At 43.7% G+C, this 24,713-nt stretch overlaps 1 protein-coding gene across 7 annotated transcripts in view; it reads left to right on the forward strand.

Moving 5' to 3' along the window:
- MAP7 (microtubule associated protein 7) overlaps positions 1-24,713 on the forward strand; it is a 243,559-nt gene that overhangs the window by 90,461 nt on the left and 128,385 nt on the right. For all 7 annotated transcript variants that reach the window (XM_033937512.1, XM_033937511.1, XM_033937509.1 and 4 more), the window contains exons 2-3: positions 9,356-9,457; positions 22,038-22,115. In XM_033937512.1, coding sequence (XP_033793403.1) covers positions 9,356-9,457; positions 22,038-22,115 — 180 coding nt within the window. The remainder of the gene's footprint in view (positions 1-9,355; positions 9,458-22,037; positions 22,116-24,713) is intronic.

The following is a 24,713-nucleotide window of genomic DNA, read 5'->3' on the forward strand; positions in this document are numbered from 1 at the left end:
TTACAAGGCTGAGTTTCCAATGTAATGTGCAGGTACTGTATTTTAATTTATTCACGTAATTTTGAGTCATTCACAATCTCAGTTTTCATATCATCGGTGACAACTGTCACATCTGTAAATTCCAGGAATCTTCAACAATCTTTGCGAACAAGTCTCTCTTCTAGAAACCATTTCAGCCAAGCAAATGATGCGTCTCTCTTGGTTCACTTGTCTTCCACAGTTCATGTGACGCTTTTTGCAAAACTTCATCTTTGCAAGGCTCAATGGACCCTAGCTTCTCAGTTGTCTCAAGCTCTCGACCACCTTCTCTCGAAAGATTACAGTCACCTCATCTCTTTGCTAATCGCTTCAGTGGTGGATGGATCTGACCAGCCTGTCCAGAGGTCTACTGTTCCATATTCCTCCACATCAGAAGGTGCTCACCACAGACGCATCCATGTATGCTTGGGAAGCTCACCTGGATAGTCCGTACACAAGGCAGTTGGTCAGTTCAAGAAAAAACATTTCACATCAACCTGTTGGACCTCAGAGCAATTTGATATGCTCTTCAAACCTTTCAGAACAGCCTTCCCAATCAAGTACTCCTAGTTCGTACAGACAACCAAGTAGTGATGTATTATATCAACAAACAAGGAGGAACAGGCTCTCTTCTTCTATGTCAAGAAGTCCAGTACATTTGGAATTGGGCAATTGCTCACGACATATTCCTCAAAGCTGTGTATGTGCAAGGTTCTCAGCAGATATCTTCGACCACACGAGTGGACTCAACTCCAAAGTCTTATGCCACATTTTTTCACTATGGGGAACTCCTCAGATAGATCTGTTTGCTTCTCCCCACAATTACAAATTGCCTCGGTAATGTTCCAAGCAGTATTCTCCTCAAAGTCTGGAGGCAGATGCTTTTCTTCTGAATTGAACGGACAAGTTCCTTTATGCCTTTCCTCCAGTCCCTCTCATTATCCCAGGACAAGCAGGCAGGTATTCTCACTAGTGGGTGATGTCATCCGACAGAGCCCCGATACGGACATCTTGCAAGCATGTCTTGCTTGAAGAAACTCAGAAGTTTCGAGATGCCCGCACCGCGCATGCGCCAGTGCCTTCCCGCCCGATGTACCGGGCGCGTCTCCTCAGTTCTTTTCTTTCCGCGGAGCTGAGAAGTTCTCTTCAATTCTGCGCTGACTGAAATTTCAGTATTTTGCCTTCTTTCCCCGCGTTTTATTGTTTTCTTACTTTCTTTGACTTTTATTTCTATTTTTAAAAAAAAGTTACAATTATTTCGTCCGGCGGTTCGGCCGGGCCGGCCTCGTGGCTGCGACCTAGCTCCTTCGACCTAGCAACGTCACTTTTCCGGCCTATGTCCCGGCCTATCACCGGTTTTAAAAAGTGCAGCAAGTGCCAGCGTGCGATTTCGTTGACGGACCCACACCGGCGCTGTCTTCAGTGTCTTGGTCCAGAACACGTTCCGAAATCGTGCCGGCCTTGTTCCACGCTCACAGCGCGCTCTTTTAAACGGCGCTGCTTACTTTGGGAGTCCATGTTTAAGATGGAGTCTTCTAAGGAGCCATCTGCTTCGACTTCGACGGATGTTTCACCGGTCTGTTCGAAGCCTGCATCTGCGACTCATGCATCGAGCATCGTGAAGCCAGCATCGTTCACACCGGCTTCTGCATCGAGTTCAGCATCGGTTCCTGCTCCCGTCTCCTCGGTTCAGGTACCGCCTTCCACTGTTCCTCCCGTGGTCATAAAAGTGCCCAAAGCTACCAAGCAGAAGCACTCGACCACGAAGGAACGCGATGACCGTGGAGGAGGACCCCCTTTCGGTGCGGATCCCTCCATATCGGCATCGCTTAAATCCCTGCTCGAAGCTCAATTTGTTGAGCTCATGCGGACGATGGGACCAAGGCTTATCGCTAATATTCAGGGCGATACTACGGTCCCGGTCTCGGAGAGCGGTCCGCCCCCTCCCCCTCCTCCTCGTCGTTCGATTTCCCTGCTCGACGAGGGGGAGCGGCGGAGGGCGGCGGAACCCACTAGGCGGGCTTCCCTTTCTGACATGCCGCCTTTAGAGCCCATTACACCTCCACGTCACCAGGGTACTACATCGGCCCCTGATAATCGGAGTCCTGGGCATACTGCATCGCAGGAGGAGTTCTTTCGCACTCCATACCAGACTTGGGTGGCACTGCGTGAGTCGGCATCGTTGCCTCCCATGCGCTCCACTGCATCGAGTCCAATCCATTCCTTCGAGGCTTCAAGGGATCGATCGATGCATCGAAGATCACGTTCCCCATCCCGGCATCGGGAGGGGCATCGATCTCGACATTCTTCTAGACACTCCTCGCGTCATTCGGAGGTGTCTCCACAGAAGAAAATGCAGCGTATGGGATACTCATCCTCAGATTTATCCCAGCCAGAGGGACCGGAGTATGAAGAACCATCTACCTCATACTCTCCATGCCGCTCCCAGCTCTCCCTGGAACCGGAGGCTTCCACGTCTTCTAGTCCGTCTCGCCGGCCGGCCTTGGCGGACCAACTTTCCTTTTCATCCTTTCTCAGACAGATGGCGGATGACTTGGATGTGACCTTAGATACTGGGTCGAAGTACTCTAAGGAGTATCTGGACACCATGCATTTACCTCATCCTCCGGCGGAGACACTTCGGCTTCCCCTACATAAGTTACTTGACCAGACTCTCATGCGGTGTTTGGAGACACCGTATTCCATACCTGCGGTACCTAGCAAGTTGGATGCTCGATACCGCATCGTGCACCACAAGGGGTTTGAGGGAGCTCAACTCTCTCACCAGTCCCTCCTAGTCGAGTCTTCCCTTAAACGTTCGCACCCCTCCCAAGTCTACGCTTCCGTGCCTCCTGGCAGGGAAGGGAGAACGATGGATAAGTTTGGTAGACGTATCTATCAAAATTCAATGATGGCGACTCGAGTGCTCAATTACAATTTTTTCTTCTCGTCCTATTTGGATTTTTTCTTGCCGGTACTCCGCAAGTTCACACCTTTCATCGATGCTGAGGCTCGGTTTGAGTTTGAGGAGGTGGTGGCGACCCTGTCCCAGTTGCGCCTCCAATTGATGCAATCCTCCTATGATGCTTTCGAGCTCTCGGCTCGTGCTGCGGCCTGCTCGGTCGCCATGCGTCGACTGGCTTGGCTTCGCACCATTGATATGGATCCGAATCTCCAAGACAGACTTGCAAATGTGCCTTGTGCGGGAGCGGATCTGTTCGATGAGTCTGTCGAGACTGTTACTAAAAAACTGTCAGACCACGAAAAATCTTTCCAGTCTATCATGAGGCCTAAGCCTAAACCACAACAGTCTCGTCCTTCTAGACCGCCTATAATCTACCAAAGGCGTTATCAACCAAGGCAGGCCCCTCCTGCGAGACAGCCTGCAAAGCGACAGCCGCCCCAGAAGACTCAGCAAAAGCCTCAAATGCCGGCTGCTCCCAAGGCTACTCAGCCTTTTTGACTCTCCTCCAGGGAGCATAACCGATCTCGTTCTGCCTACCCCATTTTTTCCCATAGGGGGTCGTCTCCATCATTTTTGTCATCGATGGGAGGCGATCACCACGGACCTCTGGGTCCTCTCCATCGTAAGAGAGGGATACTCTCTTCATTTCCAACGGGTCCCCCCGGACCATCCTCCAAGAGAGTATCCTTCCAACTCCACACAGACCGCTCTTCTTCTCCAGGAAGCTCAGGCTTTGCTCCGACTTCGGGCCGTCGAGCCGGTACCGGTGGATCAACAAAACCAGGGGTTTTACTCCCGGTACTTCCTGGTCCCGAAGAAGACGGGCGATCTGCGTCCCATTTTGGACCTTCGGGTCCTCAACAAGTTTTTGGTCAGGGAACGGTTCCGCATGCTGACCCTTGCCTCTCTTTATCCCCTCATCGAGCAGAACGATTGGTTATGCTCTCTGGATCTCAAGGAGGCCTACACTCACATCCCGATTCATCCGGCCTCCCGCAAGTTCCTCAGATTCCGGGTGGGACATCTGCATCTGCAGTATCGAGTGCTTCCCTTCGGCCTATCTTCGTCGCCCAGAGTCTTCACGAAGTGTCTGGTAGTGGTGGCCGCTGCACTCCGGAACATGGGTCTCCAGGTGTTCCCATACCTCGACGACTGGCTCATCAAGGCCCCGTCCGCTCCCAAGGTCATTTCGGCGACCTTGACTACCATTTGTTTTCTGCAGAGCTTGGGCTTCGAGATCAACTTTCCAAAGTCTCATCTTCAGCCCACCCAGTCTCTCCCCTTCATAGGGGCTGTCCTGGATACCATTCAACTTCGAGCATTCCTTCCTCCTCCACGCTTACATGCTCTCCTTCTACTCTGCCAGTCAGTGTCTTCTCGCCAATCCATCTCAGCGAGACACATGATGGTCCTTTTAGGCCACATGGCATCTACAGTTCATGTGACGCCTTTTGCCAGACTACATCTCAGGATCCCTCAATGGACTCTGGCATCTCAGTGGACTCAGGTGTCCGACCCGTTATCTCGTCACATTGTGGTCACTCCTGCTCTACGGCAGTCTCTTCTCTGGTGGATGACCTCTTCGAATCTATCCAGAGGTTTGCTGTTTCATTCTCCTCCCCATCAGAAAGTTCTAACGACCGATTCATCGAACTATGCATGGGGGGCCCATCTGGATGGTCTTCGCACTCAGGGGTTCTGGACCAGTGCGGAACGACTCCATCAAATCAATCTTCTGGAGCTCAGGGCCATCTTCAATGCTCTCCAAGCTTTTCAACATCTGCTTCACGACATGGTGGTCCTTATTCGCACAGACAATCAGGTCGCCATGTATTATGTCAACAAACAAGGGGGCACGGGCTCGGCCCCTCTTTGTCAGGAAGCTCTTCGAGTCTGGGATTGGGCGGTTCGCCACAACACCTTCCTCAGAGCAGTCTACATTCAGGGGAAGGACAACGTCTTGGCAGACAAATTGAGTCGTCTACTTCAGCCTCACGAATGGACGCTCCACTCCGACCCCCTTCATCAGATCTTTGCTCAGTGGGGGACACCTCAGATAGACCTCTTTGCAGCCCCCCACAACTTCAAGCTGCCTCAATTTTGCTCCAGGATCTACACTCCTCATCGCCTAGAGGCAGATGCTTTTCTGCTGGATTGGAGCAAACGTTTCCTATATGCGTTTCCTCCTTTTCCTCTCATTCAAAAGACTCTAGTCAAATTGAGATTAGACCATGCCACCATGATTCTGATTGCTCCTCGGTGGCCCAGACAACCTTGGTTCTCCCTTCTACTTCAACTCAGCAGCAGGGAGCCAGTACTTCTTCCAGTGTTTCCTTCACTACTCACTCAACATCAAGGTTCACTACTTCATCCCAATCTGCAGTCCCTCCACCTGACAGCTTGGTTCCTTTCAACATAACTCCTCACCAGTTCTCTCAAGCAGTGAGGGAGGTCTTGGAGGCTTCCAGGAAGCCTGCTACTCGACAATGCTATTCCCAAAAATGGACTAGATTCTCTTCCTGGTGTATTTCCAATGCCACGGAACCTCAGCGAGCTTCCCTATCTTCTGTATTGGATTATCTTCTACACCTGTCCCGGTCTGGCCTCAAGTCTACCTCTATACGAGTCCACCTGAGTGCTATTGCGGCTTTCCATCAGCCTCTACAAGGGAAACCTTTGTCTGCTCATCCTGTGGTTTCCAAATTTATGAAAGGGCTTTTTCATGTCAACCCTCCTCTCAAACCTCCTCCTGTGGTTTGGGATCTCAATGTTGTCCTGTCTCATCTTATGAAGCCTCCGTTTGAACCTCTCAACACGGCTCCACTCAAGTATCTCACCTGGAAGGTGGTTTTTCTAGTGGCCCTCACGTCAGCTCGTCGGGTCAGTGAGCTTCAGGCCCTAGTGGCGGATCCACCGTTCACCGTATTCCATCATGACAAGGTGGTTCTCCGTACTCATCCAAAATTCTTACCTAAAGTGGTCTCTGAATTTCACATCAACCAATCCATCGTGCTTCCGGTGTTCTTTCCAAAGCCTCATTCTCATCCTGGGGAATCTGCTTTGCACACTCTGGACTGTAAACGTGCTCTAGCTTTCTACTTGGATCGCACAAAGCCACACAGAACTGCTCCTCAACTTTTCGTCTCCTTTGATCCAAACAAGTTGGGACGACCGGTATCGAAGCGCACCATCTCCAACTGGATGGCGGCTTGTATCTCTTCCTGCTATGCCCAGGCTGGATTATCCCTTCCCTGTAAGGTCACAGCCCATAAGGTCAGAGCAATGGCAGCCTCTGTAGCCTTCCTCAGATCGACACCGATTGAGGAGATTTGTAAGGCTGCCACTTGGTCCTCGGTTCATACATTCACCTCTCATTATTGTCTGGATACTTTCTCCAGACGGGATGGACAGTTTGGCCAAACAGTGTTACAAAATTTGTTCTCTTAAGTTGCCAACTCTCCCACCATCCCATTGGGGTTAGCTTGGAGGTCACCCACTAGTGAGAATACCTGCCTGCTTGTCCTGGGATAAAGCAATGTTACTTACCGTAACAGTTGTTATCCAGGGACAGCAGGCAGCTATTCTCACGTCCCACCCACCTCCCCTGGGTTGGCTTCTCAGGCTAGCTACCTGAACTGAGGAGACGCGCCCGGTACATCGGGCGGGAAGGCACTGGCGCATGCGCGGTGCGGGCATCTCGAAACTTCTGAGTTTCTTCAAGCAAGACATGCTTGCAAGATGTCCGTATCGGGGCTCTGTCGGATGACATCACCCACTAGTGAGAATAGCTGCCTGCTGTCCCTGGATAACAACTGTTACGGTAAGTAACATTGCTTTCTCAACACATTGGTCAAACTGAAGACAGAGTCAGAGTCATGATCCTCATAGCTCCTCAGTGGCCCAGGCAACCTTGGTACTCCCTTCTACTTCAACTGAGTACCATGGATCCAATCACATTGAAAATCTTTCCATCTCTATTCACTCAGAATCAAGGGTCTCATTTATATCCCAATCTGAAATCACTGAACCTCACAGCTTGGTACCTGTCAGCCTGACTTCAGCAGATCCTAATCTCTCTGACAGAGTGCAAGCCATTATAGTGGCTTCTAGAAAAATTTCTACTCAACAGAAGTGAACACATTTCAATACATGGTATACTCTTCACCATCAAGATGCTCCATCTTCATCTCTGTCATCAGTGCTAGATTATCTTCTTCATCTTTCCAATTCTGGACTAAAAACTACTTCGGTCAGAATTCACCTCAATGCTATTAGTGCATTCCACCTGCCTGTAAACAATAAATCTCTGGCCTCTCACCCTCTTGTTGCTAGGTTTTTCAATTCCAAGCCTCCACTCAAACCGCCTTCAGTAGTCTGGGATCTTAATGTAGTGCTCACAGCTTTTATTAAACCACCATTTGAACCAATGGCTTCCAATCATCTCACGTTTCTCACTTGTAAAGTAGTTTTCTTAATCTCTCTTACGTCTGCCCTTTGAGTGAGTGGTTTAAACTTAATTGTTAGGATTTCAGAAGTATACTCAGACAGGACAGGAGTGCCACTAGGTTCGGCGCTCTGCCCTATTATTTAACATCTATATGGCTGCTATAGGTAATCTATTTGAGTCCTTGGGAGTTGAATATCGAATATATGCAGATGATGATATTTTTTTCTTCCCAATAGGTGATGGCGATAATAATGTTGAACAATTATTGTCTCTATACATGTGTAAAATTGAGGAGTGGATGGGAGAACAAGTTCTGAAATTAAATGTACACAAAACTGAAATAATGTTCTTAGGAAAGTCAGATTATCAGTGGCCTACAGATGTGAAAGTTATTGATGATGTTCTTTTGGTACACGAGTCACTGACTATTTTAGGTGTAAGACTTGATTCTGGCCTGATAATGAATTTGCAAGTAACTAAGACCATTCAAGCATGCTTTGCACAAATGCATTTGTTGTACCAATTGAGACCTATGCTTGCCCCATATGATTTTCGAACTGTTGTTCAGGCCATGGTCATGTCAAGGCTTGATTATTTATTTATTTTAAAAAATTCTATACCGTTTACAATTAAACGGTTAACAAAGTGTACATACATAATCTTAAAACATGTTAAAAGACATATAAAAGGTCTTAAATTCATAGTTAAAAGATGCTCTGTACCTTAGAATAACAAAGGCAAGATGCAGAGCACTACAGGTCATACAAAATGCAGCAGCACGTCTGATAATGGGTTTCTCTAAATATGATCATATTTCACCATATCTTAAAAAATTGCATTGGCTTCCAGTTGCCTTCAGAGTTCATCATAAAGCAGTGATGATTTGCCATCAATTTATGTATGGAAACATCCCAGAATTGCTTAAAAGTAATAAACTCAGCTATACACCAAAAAGATCTTTGCGTTCTGAGAATTTAGCTTTACTTAAGATGTCTGTGAATCCTAGACTTGTTGAGACTGGCAAAATGACTTTCTATTGTACAGGAGTTAAGTTATGGAACTCCTTGGTGGGTCAGATACGAAATTGCTGTGAAAAGGGTAGGTTTAGAAAATTGCTAAAGATGCAGCTATTCGTAGATGCCTTTTTTAAGTTATTTTTGCTAAAGTTGATGAACTATCCATGATATTTATTATCCACATTATGGTATTTCTCTGAAGATTGTATGTATGTTTATTTTACTGTATGTCCATTTTATTATGTATTTGCATTTATTATGTGTTCATTTTAAATACTGTGTATGTAAATTATGTAAACCGTTTAGTTTTAAACGGTATATAAATTTTTAAAATAAATAAATAAACTTCAAGCCTTGGTGGTTGATCCACTGTTCACAGTATTTCATCATGATAAGGTGGTTTCAAACATGGAAACCATAAGTTTCAAAACATGGTAGAGGTCTTGGGAATGTGAGGAAGGTCTTCTTTCTGGTTTAGGGAAATATATTGGGGATGACAAAGAAAGAAGATGAGCAGTAGGAGTGAAAAGGAATAAAAAGAAAAGGCAAGAGGGCTGTGAGAGAGTAATCTGTACTCATCCCTCTTCCAACCCTCCTCCCTTTTGATTGGTACGTTAGTGGTATTGATAAGTATCTGGTATGGCATGAACTGACATTAAACCCCTTTTCTAACCTTGCTCAGTAGTATTTGCTTAGTTTCAGGCTTTTATTCATTTTTTTTGTGAGACTTGTCCATTTACATTTTTGCTATGTGACATAACACAATATTATAAAAAGGATCGCTCTCTGCTATTGAAGTTGTGATAGACAGGTTTTAGTAAATGGTAGATAATCTTTTCTGAAACTAATCCATTTATATGAGTTGTTCAGTGTATGTTGTAATGATTTAATATTTTTCTGCCTTTATAGCATCCGAAGGAGTTAAAGTTCAGGACAAAAGAACTGCATCACAGAGTCGCCCATCATCAGCTATGTCTAATCAAAGCGGTATCATATCTGGAGCTAAAACAGGTACCATATGCATAACTTGAGAGAGTTAATGAAATGACGTATGAGAGACTTGAAGACAAGAATAAGTATACCCTAAAAAAAAGAAGATATTAAGGAGAAATGATACAGACATTTAAATACCTGAATGATATTAATCTACAAACAAATCTTTTCCAGAGCCAGAGAAGCAGTAAAACTAGAGGCCATACATTGAGGTTGTGAGGTAGTAGACTTAAGAATAACAACAGGAAATACTTTTTCACGGAGAGAATGTTGGATGCCTTTTGGTGGAGGTGGTGGAGACAAAAACAGCGATGGAATTTAAAATTGCATGAGATAGACACAATGGATCCCTAAATAGAAAGAAGATAGTATCAAAATAAGGTTCAGCTTTATTTCACATACTGTAAACTGACAATTATCTAAGTGGTTTATAAAATTAACCCCCTCCTTTACTAACGTGTAGCACGGGTTTTAGCACCAGCAGTGGCGGTAACTGCTCCGATGCTCATAAAATTCCTATGAGCGTCGGAGCAGTTACCGCTGCTGCCGGTGCTAAAACCCGTGTTACGCGTTAGTAAAGGAGGGAGTAAATTAAAAGATAGATAAGACAAGGCAACAAAAAAATTTTTTTCGGAATCATCTGACAACACAGCATATTTTTCTAAATCAGTTTTCCACGCTGATTTCAGATCTGTTGTTAGTTTTTTTTTCAGTCACGTAAACTTTTAAAGTTATGGTTAATGTTAGTTTATAGCGTTTTAGCATATAGGGTTTAAAGAAATGTTGCAGTATCTTCGGTCCAAAGTCAAATAAGCACACAGCATAGCATAATTATACTGGACTGTGGCACTTAGCAACCAATATTTCTTCAAAAATGCTTAGAGTATGATTTCTTTTTGTGAGTCGTGTCTGGATTGTCACGGCACAACATCCAACAGTAGTCAGCCATCATACTCTCATTCCATAAACCTTGGTAGCAACGCTCCATTAACTGAATGACCTGGTGAAAACGTTCTCCTTGCTCTTCTCTCACCATTCCAAGATTTTCCAGAAAAAAGTCAAGATGTGAGTACAAAAAGTGTATTTTTAATGATATGAGACAGCCAAGTTTCTGATAAGAGTCATGGAGATTCTGAACTCCTTCCTTTATGAAGGAGACTTATGGTTGCCCAGAAAGTTTTCCACTAACCACTTGAAATGCCTCCCAAGCTTCAAGCTCAGCTGCTGAGAGTGATTGCTTAAAATCTTCATCCTGCATAACGGACTTGATCTGTTGGCCTATAAATATCCCTTCCTTCAGTTTTGCAATGCTGATTTTGGGAAATTTCTTAACAAGATATTGAAAACCTGGTGAGTTTGCTTTACCCATGGCCTTTACCAGATTCTTCATCAAACCCAGCTTGATATGAAGAGGTAGAAGAAATAGTTTATGAGGATCCACCAGTGGCATAAATTTCACACTGCTTGTCCCTGGGTTATAGGTATTCCTCAGCTGCCAGACACGCTTGACATAATGTTCAGCTGTAGATCTGCTATCCCACAATCACAGGAAACAGCAGTATTTAGTGAATCCTCCTTGCATTCCCATTAGCATGCCAGTGGTGTGTTTTAGAACTGATTGCTTCTGGTAAATTTTTCATATTCTCATAAGACTCCTTTAGATGAGCAGAATGGGCAATTGGTATACTTAGTTTGGAATTTTCGTTGGGCAGTAACACTGCCTTCAAGCTTCTCTGTGAAGAATCAATGCACTTGTGACAAACTGTTGAAGAGCCCGTTGAGGTCATGACAAAAGCACATTGAGCCATTTACAGTGAAGAAAGTTGTTAAGTTATGATTCCTTTTTCTGTAATGAGTTATATTAGCATCTTTTGCAAGTAAGTGCTTTTGCTTATGTCTTAAAGCAAGAAGTTCTGCTTTTTCTTTTGAAAGATTTAGATCATGAATAAGATCATTGAGCTTAGCTTGTGTAAAGGTCTCTGGTTCTGAATCTTCATTAGGATCTGATAATTTTGGATTGTGACCAGCTGCTGCATCATCATCACATTCCTCATCATGTTCTACAGAAGCAAGTCCATCTTGTGGAGGTACAGGGACAGGCAGTGAGTCTTCATGAGGAACAGGCTTAATAGCAGAATCCAGAGTAGGATATATAATTTTGTGCTTAATTTTAGCTGAGAATCCACTTGTGTTCACAAGGCAAAAGTAGTAATCTTTGATATGGTCTCGCGGTTCCCTTTATATCATTGGGATTGCAAATGGCATTGCTGCTTTTTGTCGATTGAGCCAGTCACGAAGTCCGTTGGAACAACTGGTACAGATGATATGTGGAGCCCAAGACTCATCCTGGTCACGCAGTGGACAGCCAAAGTACAATCTGTATACCTTTTTCAGATCTACGGTAATTGGGCGACGTTGTGCTTTCGTCATTAATGAACCACAGACAACAGAAACTATCTGGATGATTAGTACAATGTTTTGGCATGATAAAGACTGATATTAATCACCGTAATAATGTCTGTAGCATAAAAAAACAGACAACTGTTATTAACCCTCCTTATACGTTTATCCTATAAACGCATGATATATCACCCAATTAACGTTTATAATTATATATAATAAGCCTCATCACAAAAATGTGACGTGCTAGTGAAAAACTAAACACCGATTTGAAATCAGCATGAAAAATACTACAAAACCCACCCAACATTAACTCTGATGAAAATAATGTGTTGACCTGTGTAATTGAAAGAAGGGAAAGGAGAACCACACAAGGAGATAAATATTCATGTTATTTGGAAGGGGGGCAGGAAGGAGATCATTAAACCCTATACAGAAATAAGAGAAAGGGAAGGCGTGATGAGATGAAACAAAATATCAACTTCTGTAAGTTAATTTGTTATGGTCAAAAGTGGTGCTTAGATGACAGTTCCATAAATGCATGCTTTTAGCTTGTTTTAACTGTAATAGTTATATAGAAACATGATGGCAGATAAAGGCCAAATGGCCCATCTAGTCTGCCCATCCGCAGTAACCATTATTTCTTTCTCTCTCTGAGAGATCTCACATGCCTATCCCAGGCCCTCTTGAATTCAGACACAGTCTCAGTTTTCTCTTTCCCTTTCAGATTGTATATATCAAAACATAAGAAAGCATGCAGTCATGTGAAAAAAATTAGGACACCCCATGCAATATTAAGTTCTTTCTTAAGAAATATTCACATATCGATGTCAAATCTTTGTTTATTTATCTCTGGAAAAGAAAGTGATATAATTGCAAGTAAACGACAAAGATTTTCCTTGATTTACTCATGAAACAAAAGATAGCCACAAAAATGTGTATTCTAACTGAGGAATAAATTAGGACACCCCCACATATCCTCCCACTTAAAGTGCCTCAGATCACACAAAGGTGCATCACATCAGATACGCATGATTAGAACATATGTTAATCAGCATTTTGAAGGAAGTTTGCCCTACTTAAACCTCAGACATTTAGTTTGATGTGCTCATGACTGCTGCGGTGAGAGTGAACACCATGGTGAGATCAAAAGAGCTTTCTGAGGCCTTCAGAAAGAAGATTGTAGCAGCTTATAAGTCTGGTAAGGGATTTAAAAAGATCTTGAAAGAATTTGACATTAAACTAAACTAAACCTTAGGTTTGTATACCGCGCCATCTCCACAAGCATAGAGCTCGGCACGGTTTACAGGGTTAGGTTGGAAATGAGCTACAATGAAGGGTTATAGGAAAGGAGCTAGGAAGATAAAGAGGGACAGGGTACCAAAGAGCGGGAGGTGTTAGATTTTTGAAAAGAGCCAAGTTTTCAGGTGTTTGCGGAAGGATTGGAGGGAGCTTGAAATTCTGAGCGGGGATGTGAGGTTGTTCCAGAGTTCTGTGGTTCTAAAGGGGAGGGTTGTTCCTAGTTTTCCTACGCGGGATATACCTTTTGCAGAGGGGAATGATAGTTTCAGTTTTTGGGAGGATCTAGTGGAATTAGGGTTAGAGGAGTTCCAGAAGAGTGGGATAACGGGAGGGAGGATGCCATGTAGGATCTTGAAAGCTAAACAGGCACATTTAAAGAGGACTCTGGAGTGTACTGGGAGCCTGTGAAGTTTGGACAGGAGTGGGGAGATGTGGTCGAACTTGCCTTTAGCGAAAATAAGCTTGGCCGCAGCGTTCTGGATTAGCTGAAGTCTATGGAGTTTTTTTTTAGTTAGGCTTAAATAGATGGAGTTGCAATAATCCAGTCTAGAGAGGATGGTTGATTGAACAAGGACGACAAAGTGAGAATGATGAAAGTAAGATCTCACTTTCCTCAGCATATGAAGACTAAAGAAGCATTTTTTTACCAAGAAGTTGAGGTGGTCATTGAAGGAGAGAGAGGAGTCTATGATGATGCCAAGGACTTTGCTTGAAAACTCAAGCTGAAGAGTGGAGCTGGAAGATAATGGGATGGAGGTGGGTAAATGACCTAATATTGGGCCGAGCCAAAGTAGTTTTGTTTTGGACTCGTTCAATTTCATTTGTACAGAATGTGCCCAGGATTGAAGGTTCATTATACATGCGGATATGTTCTCAGCGAGGTTAGTGAGGTTCGAATCGGTCTCAAGGAGGATGAGGATATCGTCAGCATAGGTGTAGAGAGTTTCCAGGGGGGATAGATGAAGGAGTTTCAAAGAGGACATGTAAATATTGAAAAGGATAGGAGAGAGGGGTGAGCCTTGCGGGACTCCACATATCAGCTTCCAGGGAGGGGATGAGGTACCGTTTATGTTAACAGTGTAGGAGCGTAAGCGTAGGAATTTCGAGAACCAGTCTAGGACTGTGGAACTTATGCCTATTTCAGAGAGTTGGAAGATTAGGATATCATGATGGACGACGTCAAAAGCTGCGGAGAGGTCGAATTGTAGAAGTACAGCGAATTTGTTGCGAGAACGAAGTTGTTGTACCTTAGAGATTAGTGAGGCTAATAGGGATTCAGTGCTGAAGTTGGGTCTGAAGCCGAATTGGTGGGGTAGGAGAATAGAGAATCTTTCTAGGTAGGATGAGAGTTGAGCGGATATGATGGATTCTAACATCTTGGTTAGGAGAGGGATATTTGCTATTGGAGGGAATAGAGGGGTCAAGGTCGGTCTTTTTCAGTAGAGGGGTTAGTGCAATATGTCCCATTTCGGAGGACCCTCCAGGGATTCAAGCAAAGTTGGGCAAGTCCCTTGAGCTGTTAATCACTAGCTTCCACCATGTTAAGTTCAATCTATTTGTACCATCTTTTAATCTTTGTAAACCTCATAGAACTTCATGGTCCTGCAGTATATAAACTGTTATTATTACACAGGTGAGGCTGGACTCATTTTAGAGCACTTTGAACTAGGGGCTGCCACATGAGCGGACTGCTGGGCACGATGGACCACTAGGTCTGTGTTTCATCCCCCTGGACTTTGTGCCTGAGTTCTGTTGGGTTTTGAGATCTCAGTCTGGCTGGTAGGACTGAGGGGCAGTTTGAAGCAGTAAGCCTCCTAAAGATCTTCTTCACCTGTCCATAAACGGTATTGGGAGACCCCTTTCACTATCACAGTGGCTCCTAGGATACTGGACTTTCTGTTCACTAGGAGTGGAGTAAAAAAATAAAAAAAATAACTTTTTTTCTCCATCAAGGGTCTCTGCCTCAGTGCCACCAGGGCATGAAAGGTTCACTATGGACACGTCGCCTGTACAAAAATTCCAGGCTGACGAATACAGTTCTTATCTACAATTTTTATATCTTCTGTTATGTAAAACTCCTGGTACATTTTTTTTGTACCTTCCCTACCTAGAAGGTACTTGATGACCTCTGCTATAATGTGTTTCAGTTATCTTCCAAAGCTTCATCTTTTTCAGCGACAATAAGACCTATAGCAGGCTTCAGAGTCTCAGTTAATGGACATCAGTCATCAAGATGGATTGACATATTTTCTGCTTGGGTGACCAACTGTTTTGAGACTCTGGTAAAAGCGCTCCTCAAAAGCTCACAACTCAGGAAAGTCATTGTGTTGTTTTAATTATATTTAACCAACTGCTCTTTCTAGGCTACAGCAGAAGAGTACAACCTTCTATCATCAGCTCCTCAAAAGCCTCCAGTCTTTTTGCTGGGCTTCTAGAGAGCATAATCACTGTTTCTTTTCCCCATCCTCTTCCTCAGCCAATCATAAGTCAACTCCAATTGTAATATCCTGTTGGGAACTCTTCACAGACCTCTGGGTTCTAAAAGTCATTCCAGCAGGATACTCTCTTCAATGATCCCTCCAGATCATCCTCCAGGAGAGACGTCTTTAAAATTTCATCAAACGTATTTTCTTAGTAGAGATGGAATCTTTCCTTCTTCTGAAAGCAATAGAAAAACTTTTGTCTTCATAGAAGAATTGGAGGATTTTTACTCCCGGTATTTTCTCATTCCAAAGAAGATGGGAGGTCTCTGTTCACTCTTAACTCTCAGGGGCCGGAACAAATTTCTGGAAAAGGAAAAGTTTCCCATATTGTTCTTGGTACTTTCTATCCCCTCTTAGATCAGAACGACTACCTGTGTTTCTCTAGCTCTAAAGAAGCTTCCACTCATTCCATTCCATCCAGCCTACTGGAACTTCCTTACATTTCATGTGCAGCACCATTCTCAAAACAAGGTTCTGCTATTTGGTTTCCTTCCTCTCCCAGATTATGCACCTAGTCTTAGCGACAGCGCCATTAGAGCTCAGGATGTCCAGGTATTATGTATCTGGATGTTTCGCTGAAACATGCTGCCTCTTCACAAGGACTGCTTCCAGTGAATCAGTCAACAATTATTTTGCTTCAGCAGTTGGGCTTTGAAGTCACTTTTTCCCTCATTACAACTTCAACCCTTGTAAACTCTACCATTTATTGGAGTTCTGCATTCAGCTTAGAGCGTTTTTCTCCTCAACAAAGATAACACACTTTGATTCAGCTTTCCAATCAAATCTCTCAATTTCCATCAGTTTCAGCCAGAAACATGATGATGTTCCTCAGTCACTTGCCTTCTACAGTGCATGCTATTCCATTTGCGAGACATCATCTCTAAACACCTCAATGGTCTCTCGAATCTAAGTGGTCTCAAGCTCTCAACCCACTGTCTCAACAGATTACTGTCATTTCATCCATCTCTGCAGTGGTGGAAGAACTCTTCAAATTTCTCCAGAGGATTATTCTTTCCAACTTCTCTACATCAGAAGGTTCTCACCGCAGACTCGTCCCCATGTGCTTGAGGAGCTCATCTAGATGGTCTTCGTACATGGAGTTGCTAGTCGTCCCAGAAACTGCAGTCTCATATCAATTTCTTAAAGCTTAAGGCCATCCATAATGCTCTAACGACTTTTCAGCATCTTGTAGCCACTCATGTCCTTCTAGTCAGTACGGACATTCAGGTTGCAATGTATTACATAAACAAGCAATGAGGAATGGGTTCTCTCCTTCTTACTCAGGAGGCCCAGCATATTTGGATTTGGGAGATTGCATTTTTCTCATGGCAATGTACATTCCTGGGAACAGACAAGATCAACAGGTTTCTTCAGACACACAAGAGGACGCTCATCTCTGTATTTCTGCATTACATATTCTTTCAGCAGAGGACTCTTCAGGAACATCTGTTTGCTTCCCCTCACAATCAAGCTGCTCCAGTTTTACTCCAGGCAGTACTCTCTTCAGCATCTGGCAGCAGGTACTTTTCTACTGAATTGGACACACATGTTTCTCTATGTGTATCCCTCTTATCCTCACGACACTTGTCAAGCTCATACAGGAGTCGGCCATTGTGATTCTTATATCTCCTCAGTAGCCCAGTAGCTCTCTTCTACTTCAACTCAATATCAGGGTACCAGTGCCTCTTCAGGTTTCATCCATCTCTTCTAACACAGAGTCATGGATCTCTTCTGCATACCAATCTTCAGTCTTTACACCTGATTGGAACTTCTCGGGCTGACATTAGCTGAGGTTCATCTTTCTCATCCTGTCAGAATTATCTTAGAAGAGCCCAGAAAACTGTCTACAAAGCACTGTTACCAGCAGAAATGGAAACAGTTTTCCACCTGGTGTATTCTTCATCATCATGATGCTCAATCCACCTCTGTATCTTCAGTATTGGATTCTCTTCTATATTCTCCATTTCAGGTCTCAATACAACTTCGATTAGAATTCATCTCAGTGCTATCTTTCTTTTTCATAGCCCGGTTCATGGTAAACTTCTACCTGCTCATCCTTTTCTGGCCAGATTCATGACAGGACTTTTCAATGACAAACCTCCTTCAATAGTTTGAGCACTCCATGTTGTTCTTTCTAGGCTTAGGAAGCCTTCTTTTGAACCAATGTCTTAGACTCATTTTCAATACCTCACTTGGAAAGTGGTCTCTCTCTTCTCCCTTACCTCTGCTTGAGGAGTAAGTGAACTTCCAGCACTGCTGGTGGATCCACCATTCACAGTGTTTCATCCTGACATAGTTGTGATTTGCACCCATCAGAAGTTCCACCCAAAAGTCATCACTGAATTTCATCTCAATCACTCTATTCTACTTCCAGTATTCTTTTCTAAGCCTCATTCTCATCCTGAAGAAATGGCTCTTCATACATTGGACTACAAATTAGCCTGGGCTTCCTACTTGCAGAGAACTCAACATAGAACATCTCCTCAACTTTTTGTGTCCTTTCACTCTACTATGTTGGGAAGTCCTGTGTCTGAGTATTATTTCTACATAGTTAGCGGCTTCTATCGCCTTTTGTTATGCTCAGGCTGGGCTGCAACTAGGGAGTCGTGTCACAGCCCACAAAGTCTGAGCTATGGCAGCTTCAATTGCTTTCCTACACTCTACTTCTATTGCTTAAATCTGTAAAGCTGCTACTTGGTCCTCAGTTAATATATCTCACTTATGTCTGGAATCTTCTTCCAAACAGGATGGTCACTACAGCCAAGCAGTATTGCACAGTTTATTTTCTTAATGGCCAGCACTCCTTCCAACCCATTCTAGTAAGCTAGAGAGTCCCATGTGTGAGAATATGCTGTCTGCTTGTCCTGAGATAAAGCACAGTTACTTACTGTAACAGGTGTTATCCAGGGATAGCAGGCAGATATTATCACAACCCACCCAACTCCCCTGGTTGGCTTCTTAGCTTGCTTACAGAACTGAGGAGCCACGAGCCTGCGTCAGGCGGGAAAGCACTTGAGCATGTGTGGTGCAGGCAGTTTATTAACTTTATTAAGATCTTAAAGTGGCGATGCACTTTTCAAGCTGTGCATACCGGGGCTCCGTGGATGACGTCACCCACATGTGAGAATATCTGCCTGTTGTCCCTGGATAACACCTGTTACGGTAAGTAACTGTGCTTTTTCCGATTTTCGGAGGCTGGAGTTTTATTATGTACAGTTCCTTCCTTTTTGCCAAAGGGAGCTTCAAGCTTTCACATAAACCAAGATGTCCAGTTACCGATGTCTTTGACTCTATATGGCCCCTATATGGCTCTCTTTCCTATTTTATAATATACTTCTTTACCTTAATCCTAACGTTCCAGTAGGTCCAGTATGTTTTAATGTATGTTAGCCTATTTTACTATCTTTATTATGTACAAACCGCTTAGAAGACTGATAGGCAGTATTTCAAATTTTCATTAAAATTGAAACCTGTGTTCTCCTGTGGGATCGAACAGGAGTGACAAGGTTCTGAAGTTTCTGGAGGTTGGGAGAGTTCGTCTCCATTATCTAGAGATGACAAATGAGTTTTGCTTGTCAGATCATCACTTTGAACAGATGGGTACTAGTCGCTGGGGACTGCCAGCTTCCAAGTCATCCATCTCCAGATGGATTTGCTTAGCCATGTCTTCAGCTTATATCGAGAGTGGAAAAGAGTCCCCTGTCTTGTTGAAAGTGCACTCCACTTGGAGTGTAGCGTTGTCTTGGGCAGAGTCTAGACCAGTTTCTCATGAAGAAATGTTCAGGGCAACCACCATAGTCCACTCTCCATACTTTCATAAAGTTTTACTGGGTGTATATAGTAGACAAAACAGATACTGTGTTTGGATCCTCAGTACTTTCAACAGGCTCATCTGTCCCACCCTAGACTCAGACTGCTTTGGTACATCCCACAGGTTCACTAGACACTAGAAGGGAAGATTAGATACTTACCCTGATAATCTTCTTTCTAGTAAATAGGCACATCATTCTTGAAGCCCCACCCTGACAGATGTACATTAGCCTGTTTTCTGTCTCAGGCATGTCTCTATTGCCAGAGGTCTTGGTTCTTCCTCTATCCAGCAAGGTCAGGAATAGGTCAGACCCTTCGTTCAGAAATGACAAGTGTGTACTTTGTTGAACCCAAGACTGTTAGTGCAGGTTGCACCCAGGTAGATGTCTTGTTCATTCCACCTCATGTATGTTAAAAATGTTATTGAATGCTTTGTGTTAAATGCTGTTATATGAGCAGAACAGACTTGTTTTCTCAGGGAGAGTCCCCTTGCCTCTCCCTCTTATGTCTACTCTTTAGGGCTGTCCATTTGCTTTAATACGAACTGAGGAGATACAGCACAGCCCAGAGTGAGGGGAAGCAGAGCAAAAAAAATGTAAATGAGGCTCTCTACATTAGATCTTGCAATCAGAGATACACAACCCTCAGATTCAAGAATGAGTGCCTATTTACCGTATTTTTCGCTCCATAAGACGCACCTGACCATAAGATGCACCCTAGATTTAGAGGAGGAAAACAAGAAAAAAAACATTCTGAACCAAATTCTCCCTGCCAAGCTCTGCACCCTGTCCCCCCCCCCTGCCAGGCTCTGTACCCTGTTCCCCCTCTGGTGGTCTAGTGGTAGGCAGGCTTAGTGACAGGCAGGCCTAGTGGCCTTAGTGACAGGCAGGCCTAGTGACAGGCAGGCAGGCCTAGTGGCAGGAAGGCCTAGTGACCTAGTAACAGGCAGGCAGGCCTAGTGGCCTAGTGACAGGCAGGGCCCCCCCACCCCTAGGCAAGCAGGCAGGCAGGACACCCCTTCCTCTGAGGCAGGCAAGCAGGCAGACAGGTCCTACCCCCCCATACCTTATTTTAGTTTCTCCGGCGGTCTTTCCCTTTGGCTGACTCCCGAACTAGCTGCAGCAGCATCAAAGCGGGTAAAAGGCAGGCGCAAGCTTTTTGCTCTGCTGCTACAGTTAGTTTGGGAGTTGCTGGAGGGAAGGGCAGGACCGCTGGAGGAACTGAGGCAGCCATTTAGCAGCGATGCAGGACAAGGCAGAAGTGCAAAAGCTCACGTCTGCCTTTTACCCGCTCTGATGCTGCTGCAGTTACCGTAGTTCGGGAGTCAGCCGGAAGAAAGGGCAGGACACCCGGAGGAACTAAATAAGGTAACGGGGTGGGTGGGTATTCGCTCCATAAGACGCGGCCTTATTTCCACCCCCTTTTTGGGGGTGGAAAAAGTGCGTCTTATGGAGCGAAAAATACAGTACTAGAAAGATTATCAAGGTAACTACCCAATCCTCCCTTAATAAAGGCAAAAATAAAAAGTACTGCATTTACAGTTATCTACTTGGTGACCAGATAATATAATAATAATCTTCCTTATTCCTCTCTTCTCACCACTGAATCTTTGTTTTTATAAATATCTTAGTACTTTTTTTTAAGGAAAATATTTCCATTATTTTTAGGGCTTAGTTCTGTAAATGACACCCAAATTTGGGTACCCCAAAAGTTCACTCTAAGCTCTATTCTATAAATGGCAATCCAAGTTTGACACTATTTATAGAATAGGGCTTAGGGCTGAAATCTGTGCCTAATTTTGAGCACAAGGATTTACACCAGTGGTCTCAAAGTCGCGGCCCGGGGGCCACATGCGGCCCGCCAGGTACTATTTTGAGGCCCTCGGTATGTTTATCATAATCCCAAAAGTAAAATAAAACAGTTTCTTGATCATATGTCTCTTTAACTATAAATAACAATATTATTATTAAAAACTTAGCCAAAAGGAAAGATTTATAAACTATAGAGTTTTACCTCATGCAAAATTGTCATTTTTCTGAGGCCCTCCAAGTACCTACAAATCCAAAATGTGGCCCTGCAAAGGGTTTGAGTTTGAGACCACTGATTTACACCAACTGAGTTCTAGCATATATCCTGGCATGGATTTCCTAAATTCTATAACACTGTGCACAAGTCCTTGAAATACCGTTGACTTGCCCATGCCCTCTTTCTAGAAAATTTACACACACATTTTTATAGAATAGCGACTATAAAGATGTAAACGTAAATTTCAATTATGACCAATTAGCATCATTAATTGATAGTACCCAGTGTTAATTGACTCGTTAAGCAATTGAATTGTGTGCCCAATTTTGGCACACGCCCAAATTTGTGCATTCAATTTTGAACGTTATACATAGAATTTGGGGGTTTATGCTTCTGTCAGACTTAGAAAGGTATGCCCTGGATCACTCATGTATACATGATTTTTGCCAAGGCAGCATGAATCCTAGTCTGCTCTGCTACCACAGTCCTTATTTCAGAATACTCAATAGTGGTGCAAGGGTCTGTTTAGAACTGCATTTTTTAAAAACTGATATTTTTTATTTTTTGTTCACACACAGAACTTCATCCTGTACTCAGGGTTGATGAACGACAAAAGCTTGCCAGGGAACGACGATTAGAATTGGGCAAGCAGCTGGGTAAGTCAGTCAGGAAGTTATTGCCCTCTGTTTGATTTTGATAATTACTACCGTATGACCGAGATCTTGTTAATTTAACATATCATATTATGAACATATTCTTGATTTGACTGTTCTAGCACAGTTTGTGGTTTTGCATCTTATACCACACTATGTACTTAAATACTGAGAAAACTTTCTAGAACCTGAGAAATTAAAATCCTTATTTAATTGAAACCAGACTTTTTAATGCAGTAAAAATGCTATAAATTAATTTTCTGATTGTGAATAGGATAGCAAATTCTTATATCTGAGTGATGTCATCTGGCAGAATCCATATAGAAAAAGCTTATACAACTTAGCTGAATTTCTAGTTTATGGTAGACCAACTGCCCGTGCTAAAGTACTTCCCACTTTGTGCTGTTGTGCAGAACTTCTTTCAGCGTTGTTTTCTACAGATCTGAATAGTCAGTTCTCACTGCAGTATGTATTTTTTATGTCTAACTTTAAGTTAAAACTTTCTTTTCACATATTGCGGGACCTTCATTTCCTTTTGATCTCCTTAGTAGGTTTTTCAGCCAGATTTTAAGTTTTGCCTGTTGCTCTCAACCCTTGCTGCTTGATGCCTTGGCTGGAACAGTGTGTATCAAAATAGTTATTTGATTTTCTTTTGGCTATATTTTGTGGGGGATATGGCCCAGGAAAAAAATGCAGGCACTTTGGTTTGACAGTATCCGATATGGTGCTTGCACTGCACAGGGCTTGATCGTAAATCTTCTGATTGTCATCTCTGTCTTCAGATGACAAGAAAGGGACTTTGTGACAATGAAGAGCAAGGATAAAGGCTCCTCAATTATCCAGATCTGATCCAGTATCTTAACCATATTAGGCATTGGATCTGAGGGATCTTGAAGTTGCACTAATTCCTGGGGATACATTGATATCAAGAGGTCATTGATTTTGTTGAAGTCTAGCATCAGTAGAAGACATTGAGGGAAATCATCACTCCTTTGTTACCCTCCAAGAAAGCTGGATTCAGCTGCTTCTTCATCTTTTTTGAAGGCCATGAGAGCTGTGAATGCTATGAGTCAAGCTGAGACAAAGATATGTTAAAGGGAAACAGCCAGCTAGGGAGGAGGTGGGACCGCTGAATGATGGAGTCAGGAAGGGAGTAGTAAAGGAGGAGAAAGAAGTCGCGGAAAGACTGAATATGTTTTTTTCGTCTGTATTTACAAACGAAGACACAACCAACATACCGGAACCTGAACAATTCTTCAATGGAAATCAAGCAGAAAAATTAACATTCATGGAAGTGAGCCTTGAAGATGTGCGCTGGCAGATAGATAAACTAAAAATAGACAAATCTCCAGGTCCGGACGGAATCCATCCAAAGGTTCTGAAGGAACTAAAGGAGGAGATAGCAGAACTACTGCAGCAAATATACAATCTATCCCTGAAAACAGGCGTGATCCCGGAGGATTGGAAGACGGCCAACATCACGCCCATCTTTAAAAAGGGATCAAGAGGTGACCCGGGAAACTACAGACCAGTGAGTCTGACCTCGGTTCCCAGAAAAATGGCGGAAGCACTGATAAAAGAAAGCATCGATGATCACTTGGAAAGAAACGAACTTCTTATAACCAGCCAACATGGTTTCTGCAGGGGGAGATCATGCCTAACCAACTTACTACACTTCTTCGAAGGAATTAACAAACAGATGGACAAACAAACAAAACTGATGGACCCCATAGACATCATATACCTTGATTTCCAAAAAGCCTTTGACAAGGTGCCCCATGAACGATTACTCCGGAAACTGAAGAACCATGGGGTGGACGGAGACGTACATAGATGGATCAGAAACTGGTTGGCAGGTAGGAAACAAAGGGTAGGGTTGAAGGGACACTACTCTGACTGGAGGAGGGTCACGAGTGGTGTTCCGCAGGGCTCGGTGCTCGGGCCGCTGTTATTTAATATATTCATAAATGATCTAGAAACAGGGACGAAGTGTGAGATGATAAAATTTGCAGATGACACCAAACTATTTAGGGGAGCTCGGACTAAAGAGGACTGTGAGGAATTGCAAAGGGACTTGAACAAACTAGGAGAATGGGCGACAAAATGGCAAATGAAGTTCAACGTTGAGAAATGTAAAGTATTGCATGTGGGAAGCAGAAACCCGAGGTACAACTATACGATGGGAGGGATGTCATTGAATGAGAGTACCCAAGAGAGGGACTTGGGGGTAATGGTGGACAGGTCAATGAAGCCGACTGCACAGTGCGCAGCGGCCGCTAAGAGAGCGAATAGAATGCTAGGTATAATCAAGAAGGGTATTACAGCCAGGACGAAAGAAGTTATCCTGCCGCTGTATCGGGCGATGGTGCGCCCACACCTGGAATACTGTGTCCAGTTTTGGTCGCCATACCTTAAGAAGGATATGGCGTTACTCGAGAGAGTTCAGAGAAGAGCGACACGTCTGATAAAAGGGATGGAAAACCTTTCATACGCTGAGAGATTGGAGAAACTGGGTCTCTTTTCACTGGAGAAGAGGAGACTTAGAGGGGATATGATAGAGACTTATAAGATCATGAGGGACAGATTCTTCAAACTTTCAAA

The sequence above is a fragment of the Geotrypetes seraphini genome, chromosome 3 (assembly GCF_902459505.1).
Source record: "Geotrypetes seraphini chromosome 3, aGeoSer1.1, whole genome shotgun sequence".
Taxonomy (NCBI): domain Eukaryota; kingdom Metazoa; phylum Chordata; class Amphibia; order Gymnophiona; family Dermophiidae; genus Geotrypetes; species Geotrypetes seraphini.